This window comes from Phalacrocorax carbo, chromosome 1, assembly GCF_963921805.1.
Source record: "Phalacrocorax carbo chromosome 1, bPhaCar2.1, whole genome shotgun sequence".
In the NCBI taxonomy this organism is placed as follows: Eukaryota; Metazoa; Chordata; class Aves; order Suliformes; family Phalacrocoracidae; genus Phalacrocorax; species Phalacrocorax carbo.
The window spans coordinates 89,042,394-89,060,430 of NC_087513.1; the positions used below are offsets into that span (position 1 = coordinate 89,042,394).

The 18,037-nt window shown below is 39.8% G+C and overlaps 1 protein-coding gene across 1 annotated transcript in view; it reads right to left on the minus strand.

The window, feature by feature from the left end:
• Positions 1-233: 233 nt before the first annotated feature.
• Positions 234-18,037, minus strand: part of SLC22A15 (solute carrier family 22 member 15) — a 43,818-nt gene continuing 26,014 nt past the window's right edge. Inside the window, exons 9-12 of the mRNA XM_064465829.1 lie at positions 17,092-17,212; positions 16,063-16,135; positions 12,560-12,748; positions 234-9,507 (exon numbers count right to left, since the gene is read on the minus strand). Of these exons, the coding sequence (XP_064321899.1) occupies positions 9,421-9,507; positions 12,560-12,748; positions 16,063-16,135; positions 17,092-17,212 (470 nt within the window). The 3' untranslated portion in view covers positions 234-9,420. The remainder of the gene's footprint in view (positions 9,508-12,559; positions 12,749-16,062; positions 16,136-17,091; positions 17,213-18,037) is intronic.

Consider the following 18,037-nt stretch of genomic DNA (forward strand, 5'->3'; position numbering starts at 1 on the left):
GTTAGAAATGATTTGTGATAGATATGGTGGAATATATTGATTAGTACTGACAGTCCCAGTTTCCCAGGCGCTTTGTAGCACTGCCATTCCAAAATGACCTGCTTTCCACCTTGTCAATTTTCTTCCGCAGAGTCCGTTATAAATATCTATTCTATTATGAGAGCTTCAGCCCCCTCCAGAAAACAAAACAAAGGGGTCAGGCAAGTAAAAAAAATCAGTACAATAAGATAGGCTTGCAGTGTTGCAAAAGAGCTTGTTTTTATTGAGAGATTTTGTGTCAGGGGAAGCAAAGGCACAAAATAAGTTAAACACATTATATGAATTCTATGAGTCAGAGGCAGTATCAGAGCTGTTACAAATCACCTGAAAGTTGGTTTACTAACACAGGGTAGCCTCTACAAAAATCTTAAAACAAAAACTATATTTCAGATGACTAAAATAATTCAGAAATTAAGTGAGAATGTAAAGACTGCCAATATTAACTTTTGACTAAATTCACCTGGGCTTACCACCATCACCCTCTTAGAAGACAGATAACACTGGAAAATATGTAATATCACAGAATTATTTAGAACTCATTTATATTTTATAAATTAAGAACCTGATATTTACCTTCTGTACCTCCAGTGAAGTACAGTACATACAGGTAAGGCAGTATGCATAGGAAATACGTTAAGAAAACAGAATAGATAAGTGCAATTATGCTGAATATTACAATATTTGTTATGGCCCCTCACCTATGGCAAAGAACATCTTAAGAAGATGGATCCAACAGCTGTTCACAGAACATATGACTATACCACCATAAAAGGTCTGTTGTGGAAAAGCTTATGCTGTCTTTAGTTGTGACTTCTCTGATCAAGTGTTTTAAAAACAGACTTTTCAGCAGCACAATTCTGAGTTAACAACAGCACACTAATACATTTAAAGAAGACAAAGTACTTCTGAAATATATCAGTCCTCATATTAACGTGGGAAGGCTCATAACACTCAGTATTCAAGTAATCCAAATCAAATATTTAAAAATACGCACACCAACTATACACAACTTGATTTTTATTTGAAGCAGTGAATCTATTCCCCTCTACTCCCACTTTCCTGTTACTCAACTCTCAACTGGCAAGGACTTTTGAATGTTGGTTCAAATTAAACTGGCATAAGGAAGCAATAAAGTCCACATGATACAGAGACTATACAAAGATTTGTTTTCATGATGATGAAGGCTTGAACAGAAAGAAAGTAGTTTACCCCTTTAGCTGCTCCTCTGGTCAAGTGGAGATTGAAGTTGTGTCTTCTAAAATCAGCAGGAATGTAAGTGTAACCAGACACAGAACTTGGCCATAGGTGTCTCATTATATCCTTAGGAGTTTAATTGTCCTGACCTAAGACCACAGTAACACAGAAAGGGAATACAGTACCAACTACCACTCACAAAAACTGTCAGCCCAAACTATAAGGACTTGATTTACAAGAAAACCCTGTACAGACAAATATTGAGCATAACTGTCAGGGTTTTGGCAGTAAGGGGGCTGCAGGGAGCCTTGTGTGGGAAGAAGCCAGGGACTGTCCCATGCTGGTCCCAGCCAGCTCAGCAACGGGCAGCACAGAAATCCCAGAATGGCCGAGGCTGGAAGGGAGCTCTGGAGGTCATCTTGTCCAACCCCCCTGCTCAAGCAGGCTTCCTAGGACTATGTCCAGATGGCTTTTGAATATCTTCATGCATGGAGACTCCACAACCTCTCCAGGCAACCCATACCAGTGCTCGGTCACCCTCACAGTAAAAAAGTGCTTCCCTATGTTGAGATGGATCCTCCTGTGTTTCAATTAGTGTCCATTGCCTCTCAGGCACAGTGGGCACTTAAACACTGTCAGATGAGTTTCTGGCACTTCTGCAAAAGCATGTTTAAGAAAGGGCAAAAATGCCAAGAAAGAGAGATTACAGTGCTATAGCAGTAGGAGGAAAAAAAGGGTAACAGCATGCCAGCACAAGAGGAGCAGAGAGGAGAGACAGCTGAGCAGGAGGAATGCCAATGGAAAATCATAGCCTGAGCAGAGGCTGAGAGTAAACTCAGCAAGAGCTACAACTCTAAAGGGACTGCAGCTGGTGAATAAACCCACACAAGAGCAGTTGAGTAAGAAACAAGGAGCAGTGAAAGAACAGCAAGCACAACAGACTGATCCCAGTCTCCTGTGCTGCCTATTGCCTTGCTGAAGGGACTGAGCATAACATGCAGCCAAGGAATTGGAGACCCCATGGGGTGGGGGATGGCATAGGGGAGAGAGGGAGGAGTGGTGTCTGGAAGAGAGGAGTAGTGTTTTCTCTCAGTGTTTTGTTTATTTTTTTCTTTCAATACCAGAACCAGTAACTAAAAGCTCTTTAATTAGCAATAAATTAAATTAAAACTCAACTCAAAACTTCTTATTGCCCCCACCAAAAAGTCATGCCCTCAACTGAGGTTAGGGTACAATTAAGGGCTTTCTGACCCTTCTAAGAGCAAACATACACACTTAGAACATGGGTTCTCCTGTGTGTACATTATTCTGCTCCTTTAAAAGCGTAAGTCTTTTAACTAAATTTAAAAGGCCTTTAAGAAAAACTTAAAGACCACAAGCCCTCCTTCTGTTTAAAGTAATGGATTCCCACATAAATAAAAAAAGGGAACTATTTTGTATTTTCCTAAAAATTAAATACAAAATTGACAAAAAAGCTCAACATAAAGAGGTAGCTTAAAAATCAAAATATTATTAGATTCAGGAAGGAAAAGTAGTGCAATAGAAGTCTCCATATGAAAAATATTCTTCCAATCTCTACATGACTTAAATTTTAACAAGAACAAAGTAAAGTTTGGGTTAGACTTTGAGGAGTGACATGGATCAAGTACTCAAAACCAGTCCTTCAGATGTGTACTTGAAATCACAGCAACCACAATAAATTCTTTTATCAAAATCACCCAGCAGTTGTCTGCTCTGTAACAATTTTTATCAGTGTGTGCAACACTGATTATTTTTTTTCCCCCCTACAAACTAACAACAGAAATGCTGGTCTCCCAATCATGTTTCCATCATTTAAAAACATTTTGTTTGAACACAGATGTGCCAGATACCTCTCATGGGACACCTTTAAGTAAATATAATTTTCAGTATTGGCAAAGGTTTTCTTACTGCCATACTCTTTGCCTGCCTCCTGATAAAGTAGGCATAACACAAGCACCTCAGATGTCTTGGTGGGAAGCAGTGACATGCATGCTAAAGAACTGTTTCCTCTACAACCCTTCTGTAAATGAGGGTGGGCAAATACTTATTTAAACATACTCCATTCTATAAGCTTGCTGTATATGAGAGGACCCTTACACCCCATGGTCCCACTTCATTCTGCATACACACCGGAGAAAGCAGATTATTTCTTTGAAACCATTCTTATTAGGGCAGCCAGCTCTCACTGCACAAACTTTTAGCCACCTGCCTATTTACTGGCAAACAAGCAGCCATGATAGGGCTGACTTACAGTGAATTTTAGTTGTAATAGGGATTTAAAGTCAAGGCATTATTATTTAGCAATGCCTCAGACAGACTGCATTTTCTAGAAATCTGTTGGATCCTGTGAAGCTCCAGGCAAGCTGTTATTAGCAATGCTAATTTGTAAGGCTGATGAATGAACTAACAAATTCCAATGTGCAGTTTTTCACCAGGTTTTATCAGTCTTAGAGTAAGCTTTGACATCTGCAACTCAGAAGCAAACAGGCTCTGCAGATTTCTAACAGCTACGTGGTACAAATTCTGCATGTTCTACAAAACCTACACTTTATCTTAAATCCTTCATTTAATTTCTTTGGTTTCTCAGAAACAAAAGCTACTTAAGCAAACTCAGGAATGAAAGACAAGCAAACAAAGGTAACATTCTTTCTGTCCCCTAAAGCTCTGGAGATGCTTGTAAATACCAGTTTTAGCAGGTTGCATGGAAGAATTCCAAATGAATGCAGCTACAACTAGTTTTGGACCATTGCTGTCCAGCAAAAACTGTCTTTGGCACTAGAGTAATCCAATTCTATGATGTTACTTTACACACAGTCCCATATCAAGTTGATTGGGGAAATTAAAGATGACTTTTATAAAACAGGCACTTCTAATTAGAACAGAAAAATCTGCTCCCCATTAGGCAATACAGGAGCTTTTTTCACAATGACAGAAACAGCAAGTAGTACCAAAAGTAAGATGAGAGAGTTCCCTAAATTCATACTGTCAGGGTGAATGGTTTACACAGCTCTATTAGACTGAAATAATGGTAGCACCTGGAAAATCTGAAGGCTACAATAGACTGGACAAGGCATTAAAAATATATAGCATGGAAAAATTCTGTATAAATTTGTTCACCCTCCAATCCTACATTTCAATCTGTCACATAGGTTCTCTTATGTAGGTATGTTTTTTTCACTTAATACATCTTGTAGTAAGATACAAGCAATGAGACTCAAAATACAGTATACCCTAAGCCTGTTTGGTAAACAGTTGAATATAGACATTTCTGACACAGGCATTAAGTATGTCAGGCCAGACTAACTTCTATCATGAAGTGACAGCACCGCTCTTGGGCTCTTCTGACATATTTACTGCAAGGCTCACAACTTGAATGCACAGATGCCTAGATTCAGCTGTGACAAAGAGCACGGTCAAAGAAGCTCTAGCAGGGTGGGAAAAAGCATACATAGAACGCCATCCTTCAGCTAAAACAGAATACTACTAAACAAATCTGCATTTGGTGATTGTGCAGAAGACTCAGGAACAAGAGTTTTAGCTCAAATGTTTATTAACACATTCCAAGAAAAGTTTGTTTCTCACTTTCTCCTTTTCCTCAGTACAGCAAAAACATTCTCTTGTGAACTGCTTTTATGCGCTCAGGTGAAATAGGCTGGAAAACTAACAGCTCAGCTGCATTCCCCATGGTTCTGCAGAGGATATTCTGCTAACCTCAGTACATCCATACTGTCTGGAAACCCTCACATGGCTTGTGCACTGTGAGCAGAGGAGCACATGGCTGCAATCCTTAAAGCCTTGACGGTAACAAAGGTGGTCACTAGCTACAACCTGCTCCACGTTAATTAGGTGTCTCTGGAGAGCTGTGGGCATGTTCTTCACCCAGAACCCTGACCTGAACACCAAGTCACCTGTGACCCTCCTTTAACACACAGCTTCTAAGTTTCTGGTCTGTCAGGGAGTCTCTGAACAGCACTTTCCCAATCCCTAAATGGAAAGCTTTGTTTTCAGGGGACGTAGTTTTAAAAAGAGACTTGTCAAATTGCTTCCCTATTCTATTCTTTTCAGCCTATCAAAAATAGACAGGATAGTAAAATCCTTTTAGAAGGCTGAAGTATCACTTCACAAGAAGTTGTGTGACAAAAATGCATCAAATAATTCTAATCTTCCTACCTTTCTAAAGGGAAGCTGGCAAATAAAGCGATAAGCAGTTATACAGCAGTCTCCAAAAGAGGACTCTACAAATTTTAATTATTTTAGTGACAGGCCATTTAATAGAAAAGCTGAGTCCAAGAATGAAGCATGCCACATTTTATATTGATTAAAAGAAATGTTTCATCACTAAAGCAGTAGTACTGAACAAAAGCTGGCATTGAAAAGGAAATTAGGAAACTGGTGTTCTCAACAGGACATCCTGGAACCAATGCTAGTTCTGAAAGAAGAATCTTCAAGTCAACACAAGCACCAAGAAGGGTATTTCCACCCAATGTCTACTATCTTGTGTTTTCACTTGCCCTAAAGTGTTTCTGTTGAATCCTCTATTCTTTCGACTCCCTCCAGCTAATTCTCCTTCATGCTGTCTCATATGACCTATCACTCTCCTTCACTCCTAGCTGTATTAAAGTATCACTTGTGAGGTCCCCATATATCAGAATCCCAAACATCCATCACCTGAGACAGTATAAGATCTGACTAATCAGCACCACGGGAAAGCCCCTCTCATCCCTAGCATAATCCCAGAGTGAGCCAGCTGAAAAAAGTAAGAGCTACAAACCCAAAGGAATCCAGGGAAGGAATTCTCATCTTGGGCATAGGTATCCTAGTTCCTGCACAGCACAAACCAGTTACAAGTGCAGGCTGCTTAGTATACAAAGCTACTCTAGTAAAAAAAAATGTGGGATAAGGTTGTCACACTTCACTCAACTATAGCAAGGATATTGGGTCTCAGACTCTTAGCATTACAGTATGTCATGAACTATGATACATCTAGTACTGTATCAGCCTCTGCTCTCCAGTAGCTCCTTTGGGAAAATTTACTGCCCAAACACTGAGATTTATTAATTGGGCCTATGCAGACCTCTTACACACAACTTCAAAGACACAAGTTCTCTCTGACCTTCTGATTTGGGCTTTCAGGTAACACGGTTGTGAGACCCACAACAGCAGGTACTGTTCTAGTGAAGAACTACTGCTTAGCAGTAACGCTCTATCTGGATACAGAAAATGCTGATCACAGGCTACAAAACACTCTGCAGCATCTCTCCCCAGTGACTGCTACATATAGCACAAGTGTCTCAATATTATAAAGCATTTCACTCTATGAGTAAGAAAAAAGTGGTCCTACAGGTTTCTGTACCAAAAGGCCAGTTCTTATAAAACAAACCTCTCTGAAAAGAACCTTAATGCACCTAACATATTTGGACCTCAGAACACAAAGCAGTAGAGCAAGTAATTGTAAGAAGCCTGATAGTACATTGCTGAGCTTCTCCTGGAGGGATTCCCTCCTATAAAATTTCTGAATTAACTGTCCAAGGAAAGTAACAATAGAGGGTTCCTATGGCTCACACAAAAATGATGCTGCCCTTTAAAATTCCAAAGGTGCAAACATGGGACACATTTAAGGCTAAAAGAAGAGCAACCTTTATGGAAAAGAATACTGATGTTTTCTTCATTCATTTTTGCAATTTTACACATGTATACTTATAATATCAAAGTGCATGAGTGGAGAGGTAAGTTTAGTTATAAATTGAGTACTGTCACAAAAGTCTGCTCAGATCCTGCAAAGAGTGACCTCTTCCACCTGAAGCATTATAGCACCCTACTGTTCTAATGAAAATTTTGTTGAGGTGTCCCATGGCATGACCAGGCTGGCCAGTAACAGATAATGTCAGTAAAACTATGGAGGCAGGAAGGCTAACAAGTTCCTGTCTGCCTCTCAGGTGACATACTCTACCTACCATCCAAAGGGGGACAGAGGCAGCAAACACCTAAAAAAACCTGTTGGGTCTTGGCAGCATGTTAATACCACCAGGCTTATCACTGTTTGCTTCTAAGCCAGCAGGTTTTATTTATTTAGAAGCCATCAGCAACAAAACAAAGTCATTTTTTCCAGCTGTCTATAATTCAAACCATGAACACAAAACTAAAAAAATTCTTTAAACAAGTAGATTCAACCTTTCCAAGTATTTCTAAGTAACTTATTTGATGCTATTTTCTTGCATACAAAAGGGCCAAATGAGGCAGAAAGAGTATCCAGCTGGGTTTGAAAGTCCCCTGCCACATCTACAACACCATTCAACAACCCAGAAAAAACAAAGTGAAGATGGCAGGCTAGAATTCTACTGAAGCTCGTAACACAGGCAAAAATCACAATACTGACACATTGTCCATAGGGAATGAAGTTCCCAACTTTGCTTACAGTCAGTGCCTGGATCAAGCTCGGGCCAAGTGGGAACACTGCACACATGAACCTGCAGTCTCTAGGCTGCCCTCTGCAGCAACCAGGGTAGCTGTACTTTGCTCAGCATTACAGTTCCCAGTGAACAAAGTTCAAGCAGCTAGCTGCAAACTTCAGATGCTGTTTACTTTCACTTCCTTTCAGAGTGAAGGAGCTGCCCAGTTTAAATCAGAAACTATTCAGCAGTCAGCTTTTTTATTTAATTTTTTTTTCAATACAATAATTTTAGTCTAACATCCACAAAAATGGCTAGGAAGCTTGACGATATATTTGCTGCCATTGTGTGGCCCTTTGCTAGGAATCCAAGTATAAAGACTAACAAACATTCTATGGAAATCAATCTTAATAAACAGAAACCCACAGGTTAGAGGATGAAGATGACAATGTAATCAAGAGAACTGAATCCTTGTAAGGCCTCATCTATATTTCGCATGTTCATATTTTGAGGTTTCCTATCCCTCTAATGAAGCACGTACAGAAAGTTCAGTGTAAACAGGAGAGGGAAGTTGCCTTCCTCAAAAAGGTCGAATAACCAAGTGCTTAAGCAAGCACCTGGTTAAGAAACAATGTCAAGTAACCAAATGCTGTCTCAAAGAGGTTTGCCCACCCCCTTTTTTGTTTTTTAAATTAGACCTTTTCTACACACAAGAATTTAAAATAAATACTAGCAGCTTCCTGGCAACAGCAACCCATAATTCCTCTTACCACTTCAGAGTTAAGTTTCTTCCAGAAATAAAGACACAGATAGGTCCACAAAAAAGTGAGCTATATATTCTGACACACACCTCACACCTACAGTATGTGATAAATACCTCACTTATGTCCCACCCATGAAATTACATCCTTCACAGAATTATTTCACCAGAGAGAGAACTTGTTGAACTTCAATATTTATGGCAACGTGAGGACAAGGTAAAAGTAGGCAAAGCTATAAAACAGCAGTGCTGAGATGTGGGGAACATGTGGCAAATGTATGCATAAGACAGCCCAAGAAAATGCCTGGTGGATGAAAAGAAAAAAAAAAATCAGTAGTCCTTCATGTATGCAGGCATTATGGTTGCTCTTTTCTGTAGTATTTCCTCTCAACCTTCCATTATCACTAAGTTAATGCACAGCTCATGACTGACCAGCTGCATTCTAACTCCACACAGGTGTCTGCGTGCAGAGAGAGAAACCGTATGTTCATAGTTGCCTCTACCCTATTCAATAAGCAGAAGCCCTTTTAACATACAGTTTCAGGAATTTGTTCTCAGTAGAGTAGCACAGAGCACATTCTGTGACCACTTATGCTCTGCAGAAAACAAACAGTGAATGTTTCCAAGTTTATCAATTTATACTGAATCAAAATCAACCACCTTGAAAATAAAATAACAAACATGTCCATTGATGACCTGTCCAAATCCATCTAAGCCTAGGTAATTTCCTAGGCTTCAGAAATACATGATCCCACCCTCACTGTCTCACCTAGCTTCAAATGCAGTCTGTGTGCTGTCATTCTGAACCACAAGAATTCAAACGGGCTGTCTTATACAGAGAGCATCAGTGGTGTAATTAGTCTGAGCAGCACTCAACCCCCTCTCCTAGTCAGGAAAAACACAGGCACTTGCCCAATTACATTCCCTGACAGGCAAGGTCCTCAGTACTCGTCTTATACCTGGACTGACTGGACAAGTAAGAAAAGGCATAAAATAGGCCAGTGTTTCTTCTCTTCATTACTTGATCATATGAGTCTCTTCATCAGCATCATAAAACTCCTCATCTTCACTTCCACTCCCTGCAGAACTGTCTTTGTCCCCAGACTAGACACAAAAAGGAAGTCATTGGTTAGTGCAGAAGCCACTAAATCTCCAAATATGTAAGCATGAACCATTATACCTCTGTTGGAACACTGGCAGCAAAAAAAGAAAGAAAAGAAAAGACAGGTCAAATCTCTGTATTAAAATCTCATAAAAGACATTATGTGAATTAAGATTTCTTTGTGTCCTTGGTTCTTCAGAATCCCCTTAGAAGATACTGGCTTCTAGTGGATGGACTTCCTCTGCTCCACCAGAACACTAGAATATATGTAGGACAGAGACCAGCTAGAATGGTTCTGAAGTGATAATCTACTCATCATTCTTAATTGAAGTCTAAGGTCCCTACTCGGTGGTGAGCTACTGGAAAAAGAGGCTCAGAACACACAGATTACTTGATTAGGTAAAAGCTTCTCAATCCTGAATTATTATTTCCTCCATGTGTAGTACAGGCATTTTCCTGTGCAAGTTTAATTAAAAAGATCCCCCTACAATACTAACTAAAGGTGTTAAAGAAAAGGGAAAAAACATGCCTCCTACTCATGTTCAGCAAGTAAACTCCCTATTATAGGCTTACTCCAGCCAGAGTCCTTTTAACAACATAATTTATATCATATACACAAACTAAAGTCAGCTATTACAACTAATTGATTTTTCTTTGGCTGGCGGAGCATTTTTCCATGGACCTGATACAAATTCTTCCAGTTAAAAAGACTCTCTTGCTAGTATAAACTCCATCTAGTTTGAGTATTTAGGTTTTTTTTTTTCCAGTATGCTTCTATATACCCTTCTAGGCAGACTTCTGCATGCCTAGTCATATGCAAAGAAGGGTAAGAGAGATGGTGAAAAAGAGAAATGGAAATCATGTTCCTGACTGACAGTACCACGCAAGCAAAATCTGTAGCTTTAGATTTGTCTTCAGAGGTTTTTGCTACAGCAATATGCGTTAACTGCACAGGAATTTCAAACAGTTTGAGCACTAAGATCTGTCAGAAGATATAAAGGGAATCATGTTATGCTTTTTTTCTGCATTTCTAAAGTTATTTGAGGAAAGTCAGGCTATCACTGGATGCTGTCCAAATTGAATATCATTCACGTATGTTAACAGGGACAAAACCTCCATTCTGGGCAACCAGAAAGCATGTTATCCTGAAAGTGGTACGAAAGGACAATGAATTCCACAGGGGGAATTCAGGGTATGCCAAATAAATTCTACACCTTTCTTACAGCAGCTTCATAAGACCTCTCCATGGCCTTGTCAAACAGGGTTAATGTTTAACAGCTTTCCATTTTATCAGCGCTTTCTTTGTAAGCTTTAAAATAAAGCTCCTAGTGTGTCACAGACATTCCAGATATAACATCACTGAAGTTATAGGATTACTTCAGGCCTGAACCAACAACTTATTTTTCATCTGGATTCAATAATTCTAATTCAACTGGGGAAAGTGTTCCTGAAGAACGTTCACAATTTCCCCCCCACCCCTTTTGTGGCTCCAGTTCAGGTTGGGATTTTTAAGAAGCCTGCAGAAGTGCAAGCAGGGAAGATTTAAACTTGAGAAGACTACTTGACATAAGTGAACCAAGTTCTGCAAATACTGACAGACAGACAATACTTGTCACCCCAAAGGGCAATACTGACTTTACTTGGTTAGAAAAGAAAATAAAAATGTGACCTTCCCTCCCTTTTGCTAGTAAGCTTTCTGCACATTTAAGATGTAGTAATGATGTAACTACCAAAATAACAGCTGGTGTAAACCTGATGTAAATGTATATGATAGATTTGTGCAGCCAGCAAGAATGTGGTGCCATAACACATTATGCAGTATGGTTAAAAATGTTTACAAAATGTGCATGTAAAGTAGCTAAAGTATAAAATTAATTGTTACAGGGCTGCCTCTTTTAAGCTTTCTTCAAGGGTGCTTTTGTCACTACACTGTGCCGTCCTGTCAAGAATTATTACAGCTAAAATTGGTAAACAACGCAACGTGTTGAGCCTTTGAAAGGAAGCAACTGTTCTGATGATAGAAATAAATGTTACTCTGCCTCCTGATTTCTGAGAAAATAAGTTTATCACCACCTGTGAATCTCAGACTGCTTGACCAAAAATTATTCAAATCAAATTAAAAGGTGTTATGAGGATCCTGTTGCATCTCAGCCTAATGGGACAACTAACATTTTTTGTTATGAGTTGCCCTTCAGGTCTTCTGAACAGTTATTCAATATTTATTAGACCATCGATACTTAACATTTCGGGACCAGGAGTTAAACATTAAAACCTTACCCAAATTCAGACACCCACTTCTAGCTCTCTAGCTACTTCTCTCTAATCCCACACCATTCACTGAGGAGCAGTTGTGTAAAAAACCTCCACATGACTGGAAGATGTACACATCAAGAGGTGTCCGGGAGTTTGACAAAATGAAGTATAAAGTGATATTAAAAAAAAAACAACAATGTTCAAGGAAACCTCACTGAAAAACATCCTGCTGCCACATTTATTTATGTTTATGCCTGGGAGTTTTGTAGTTTTAATGTTTTCGGTTTCCCAGAATCAACAGTGGTACAGATCTGAGAGGTTAGTCTAGCTTTAACTGAATTAAATATTCTCTAGGGTAGACCTAACAATTGACGTTGCAGAACAGCCAGTGCAGGTCAGGGCAGAAGTACAGTGTGCGGCCTTTGAGAAAAGCCCTTCACAAACAGGCTTCTGTTTTCTTTAACATCTCAGACTTCTCAAACTTCAAAGGTCAGCCTCGCACAAAGCACGCTGCAGCAATCTGTCTTAGAGATTAGAGAGGCACAAACACCATCGAGTCCTTTATCCCAAAGGAAAAGATTGTAAGCTTTTGGCCTTGAAGGGATGAATTAACCCAGCTATGTTTCAGCCTGCATTTCCAGACATTTCAGACATGATGGTAAGGTTACTAATCTTCTGTATCTCCTTGGGGCTTATCCTCCACAGGCCAAGAATCACTGATATATTTAGAGTGGCATATTCAAGCTGACAGCTGACATAAACACAACAGAAAAGTACTAGGGGAAAAAAAAAGTTATATACCTGTGAGCCATCTAGGGCTTGCAATGACATAGCTTCATCACCCAGCCTCCAGTACGAGCATACCTGCAGGTCTGAAATAGTTTCTAGCAAAGGGCTGTTTAAGGTCTCTGGCAACAATAAACTTAAGAGCCCAGACAAAAGACCAGTTGCTCCAAACACAATGTAAGGCAGAGACCACTGTACAGATTTCTGGAAGAAAGGACAGAGAGTTAGGTTGAGATTGGTTCCCTCTAGTTCATACTGCATGTTAAAGCACTTAACCTTTACAACCATTCCATCTGGCAAGTGTTTGTGTTCATATTTAGCATAAAAGTTACCAATCCTACTGGGGTTTTTTAACCAATACTGTCATTTGTACCTTTTCAATTCTATTAGATCCACACAGATTTTGGGATGGACTTTAAAATAAATGCCTGCCTAATTTGTACTCAGTTCTTGCCCATAATATACGTACTGTTTAACAAACTCAGTATCACTTTGTAGTAGGGAAGAGATCACAGACATGCTGGTTGAAAGAGATCTCTTGAGGTCATCCAAGTCAAACATCTACTCTAAACACAACTACAGCCAACACTAGACCAGGTCAATCATAGCTTTGCGTAACCAAGTATTGAAAAATTGCCAAGGATGGCAATTCCCCCTCCGAGTACACTGTTCCACAGCTGCATTACGCCTCAAGAAGAGTATTTTCCAAATTTCCTATCTAACCCCCAAGCCAATACTTGTGGCCATCGACCCCTGCTGAACTATTCCACACTGCTGGGAAGATCAGTGTTGCAATATTCCCTCAAGCTTTCATCTGAAGTCATGTGCTCTAGGCACCTGACCATCTTAGTTACCCTCCACTGAACCCTCCCCAGATTTTTCAACATACCTCTAGAACTGGGAGGGAACTTAATCTGTGGGTCACATACTGAATTGGACCTGATGTAGCTCAGTATGAATTTTGCCTGTTTGTGATGAGAGAATGCTGCTAGCTCCCGTTTAACTTGTCATCCATTGTTGTACCCAGATCTCTTCCAGCAACGCTACTATTCAGCCAGTACTGACCATGTAATTAGTCCATGTCAGAAAGATAATTTTATCTTGTTGGCCTCCATGGGATTTCTGTTGGTCCAAAAGGTCCCACTGGACTCGAGACCTACCATTTGGTGTGCCAATCACTCCTTATTTTGTATCCTCTACAAATTATAAGGAAGCTATATTCCTCCACTTGTCACCAGCCACCAAATATTGAGCCTCTTACTAGCCCTTTGAGCCTGGTGGTGCATGCAACATTCAAATCTAATATTCCTTTCATCCAGGACACACCCCCTCAGCTTCCAAACAAGAACACTGAAGGACAGTGTCAAAAGCCTTACAAAAGCCTTTCCTGCTCTCCTCCCTTTCCTCATCCATATTACTGTCTGTGATGAAATGGCTGACTATCAAATCAAACTAGCCAAGAATGAATTGTCCTTAGTAAATGCATGTTCACTGATCCTGATTAGCTTCTTGGCCTTCACATGCTCAGAAACAGACTCTGGGAAGTCATGTCCCATGATCTTCCCAGAGACAGAGTTTGGGCTGCTCGGCCTGTAACTCCCCGGATCCACTTTCTGATCTTAAAGATGCGCATAGCATTAACTTCCCCCCACCGCTCCCCGTAGTTACCAGTGACCTTTCTCTACAACAAATGGTTTATCACAGACGGTGGACACTTGCCTCACTATCACAGCCAGCTCTTTCACCACCTCCTATAGAATCCTATCCCATGGAATGGAAAGTTTTCAGCTTTATGTGTTCTTGAACCTATTGGTCCTCCACTGTTTGCTGGCCCTCTGCTTCCTCAAATGTGCTGATATGCACAGAGTCTTAGGGTCAGGCTTTGCCTATGAAGACTAAAGCAAGAGTGTTAAGTATTTCAGCTTATACTATCTCATCCACCAACAGGACATCCATCCCATTCAACAACAGGCTAAACATTTTCTCTAGATATCCTTTAGCCAATGGAACCCCTATTTATGTTTCTTGCTAGTTTTAGGTTCAGCTGAGCTTTGGCCTTCCTGTCATCACCCCTGACAGCCCAAGCAATATTTATACTCCTCTGATGCCTGTCCCTGTTTTCACATGGCTTATTACAGCAACACTACACTGGGGAAAGGTGTGTGCAAAAATACGAGTCACCTACAATATAGCACCAAAATGTTTACATTCACTTTCAGGCAACCAGTAAAGCAGGCTCATTTAAAAAAAGAAAGAAGCAAGAGTTTAGCTCTTTGTTTCAAAAACCTTACACTGTACCATAAAGAGCAGTTCTTAATTGATAAAATAGCTTGCTATGATCAAATACAAAAGCAACATTTCATCTCTTATCTCTGCTATTAACTTTTCCCATTCTCACCCTTTTTATAAGATCCCCAGACAAAAGACTGCAAATGCGTTAAAATAGTTGAAGAAATTCCAAAACACAGAAATACTTAATTCTTTCCTCAAATCAATGTTCATTTGTAATTTAAACAGAGCTATTTTCACTTTCATGGGACCCCTTCAAACATGATGTTCCAAGATTTGTGTGTCCTGTAGTGCCAAATCTCTGCTAGACAGAATGTAATGGATGCCCCAACTGCTACATAAAAGCTGCCTGTTAAATCTACCTGGGAGACCTGCACCAGTCTTGGCTTTGCCTGTTGTAGCCCAGAGGTGCTTGCACTCTCACCTACCCAATGTTTCATTCTGCAGATTAAAAGGCGCACTGTGCTCATCTGCCCATTTTCTAGACCTCTGCCTGACATAACAAGATGGCAAATAGCAGAGAGAAAAGTTATTCCAGATGAAATCTGTCACATTAAAGGAACTGTGACTTGACCTCTGCAAGCAGTCTGTGTGAAAAACTGGCACACTTTTACCTGCATACACACAAGACTACAAACATAGAGGAAAATAACTATATCATCCCCATGTTTTGTTCTTCAGAGTTTTGCTTTGTCTTGACAGGCTGCTGTGGGGTTTGTACTCAAAAAGCCTTGCTGGAATATCAGGTCTCCACATCTCATCTTGATTCATTGAAATATAAACGACTTTGCTGATAAGTATAATCCATAGATATTCAATGAAGTACACTGATGGTAAAACTAATTTATTCTCAGAAACATGAATTATTGAGCCCATATGCTTTACCTTGATGCAGTAGATCTTTTAACTATGTGCATTTTTTGCTATTGGTCTCCTGGGATTTAAAATTGGGCATCACCTTCTTGGTAATTTGAAATTAGTAGTTTGTGGACTTTAGCAATTTAAGTCCCAAAATTCTTACAGAGCTAAACACCTTTTGAACGTTGAGTTTTTGTCTAATCACACAGATTACATCCCAACATCTTTGGCCTACCACAATACTGTGATGACATGCAATTTACAAATCAATTTATACACAATTTATCCAATACATTCCCACCTCTGTAAGCCTCTGATACCTCAGAGCCACAATACAAAAATATGCATAACAGTGAGAATTTCAAACAAACCAATGAAGGGACGAAAGGAGCAATGATTCCACCAACACGGGAAAACATGGAACAGGCACCCATTCCAACATTCCTAAGAAGAAAACAAAAATTCATTAATCAGTGACATTTGCACAGGAGAAATTATGACTTCTAAAAAGTGCCATTTAGCAAGGAAAAGAAAAAAATCCTAGTCATGACCCTGACCACATTAGCTGACAAAGAAAAGTCAAGTTTAACTGAAAGCATCCCAAGACAGGAACAAAAACATAGGCTTTGTGCTTAAAGAGAAGCAAAAATCCCCTGCACATTCAGAATTCTAACATACACACACACCTAGAGAGAGGCAAAAAAAGTGCGATTTCAGTTAATGCATCTTGTATCTGCCTGAAACTTTGGCTAAATTCCTTTATCCAAATCCTATTTATCAGCATATTTGCCCAACAATGAAAAACACTACGGTATATTTTCATCGGTGGCTGATCATAAAAAATAATACCTGGTTAAATTAGCTATTAAAAATTGCGCCCATATGATAAGTGCTTTTGTCTGCTCTGTCAGCACAAGCACAGGGTACTTCTGCCTCTAGTAATTGAAGCCTTACCGTTGCTTACATATGGCCTCAAGTTACTTTTACAAAGCTTACTGACCAGTCATCTTCAGTGTTCCTAGTTAAGTAAGTATGAATGTTTACTAGAGTTGTGTGGTTTATAAAGGACTGAAAAAGTTTGATATCAAAGAATTATCAGTAATACTATTGTTATCCTCATTAGTGGAGAGAAGGATGCCAGCATACCAAGCAGCCAAAGGACTATTTTACTATTACATAAATAATATGGTTAGTCTGAAGAGAACACTGGAAATTTGAGGGAAGAGGAAGTGACAAAAGGATAAGGGAAGAAATTTAGCATATAAAACTACAGATAATCATTACATGTAACTGAATCTCAATTGGAAGATTATAGTTAATACAAAAAAGTAATAGAGAAGTAAAAGGTGATCAGGCAAGAGACCAGAAAAATGAAGACCTTAAAAATTAACTTGTGTTACCTGATCACTGTGGGATAAAGTTCTGATGTGTAGATGTAGACAATGTTAAATGCGGCACTGATTGTCAATTTCCCCAGCAACGACAGAGAGCGACTATTCACCACTGCAAACACTCCAGTATCTGAAAGAGAAAATGTGACCCTCGTAAGGCTTTCAAGCACTCAAATACATCTCCATAATCATTTCAATCACACAATAGTATGGAGTGAAAAAGAACCTACTGAAGAATCTGCTCAAAAGCCAAGTGTTTTTCTGTTAGAGGACAGCATTTGTCAGAGGTGATCTGTACCTTCAGGAGAACTCTCAAAACTCAAGAGAATCTAAGGAGCCTTCTTTTAGGCTGCAATAACAGAAATCATCCAACATAATTTATATTCTGTATCTACAGATTTATTACCTTTACCTATGCAATCAAATTTGTACAAAGAAGAAAACTCTCCATGCAATACACTGAAAAAAATAACTGAGAAAATGGATTTTAAATTCATGGCAGAATTCCTACTAGCCCAAAATTGTTCACAGAATGGTAGGGGTTGGAAGGGACCTCTGGAGATCATCATCTCATCCAATCCCCTGCCTGAGCAGGGACACCCAGAGCAGGGGGCATAGGACCACGTCCAGGCAGGTTTTGCATATATCCAGAGAGGGACACTCCACAACCTCCCTGGGGAGCCTGTTCCACTGCTCTGTCACCCTCACAGTAAAGAGGGTTTTCCTCATATTTAAGTGGCGCTTCTTGTGTTCCAGTTTGTGCCCATTGCCCCTTCTCCTGTCGTTGGGCACCACTGAAAAGAGTCCGGTCCCATCCTCCTGACACTTGCCCTTTAGAGAGTTACAAGCATTGATAAGATCTCCCTCAGTCTTCTCCAGGCTGAACAAACCCAGGTCTCTCAGACTTTCCTCATAAGAGAGATGCTCCAGTCCCCTGATCAAATCTGTAGCTCTC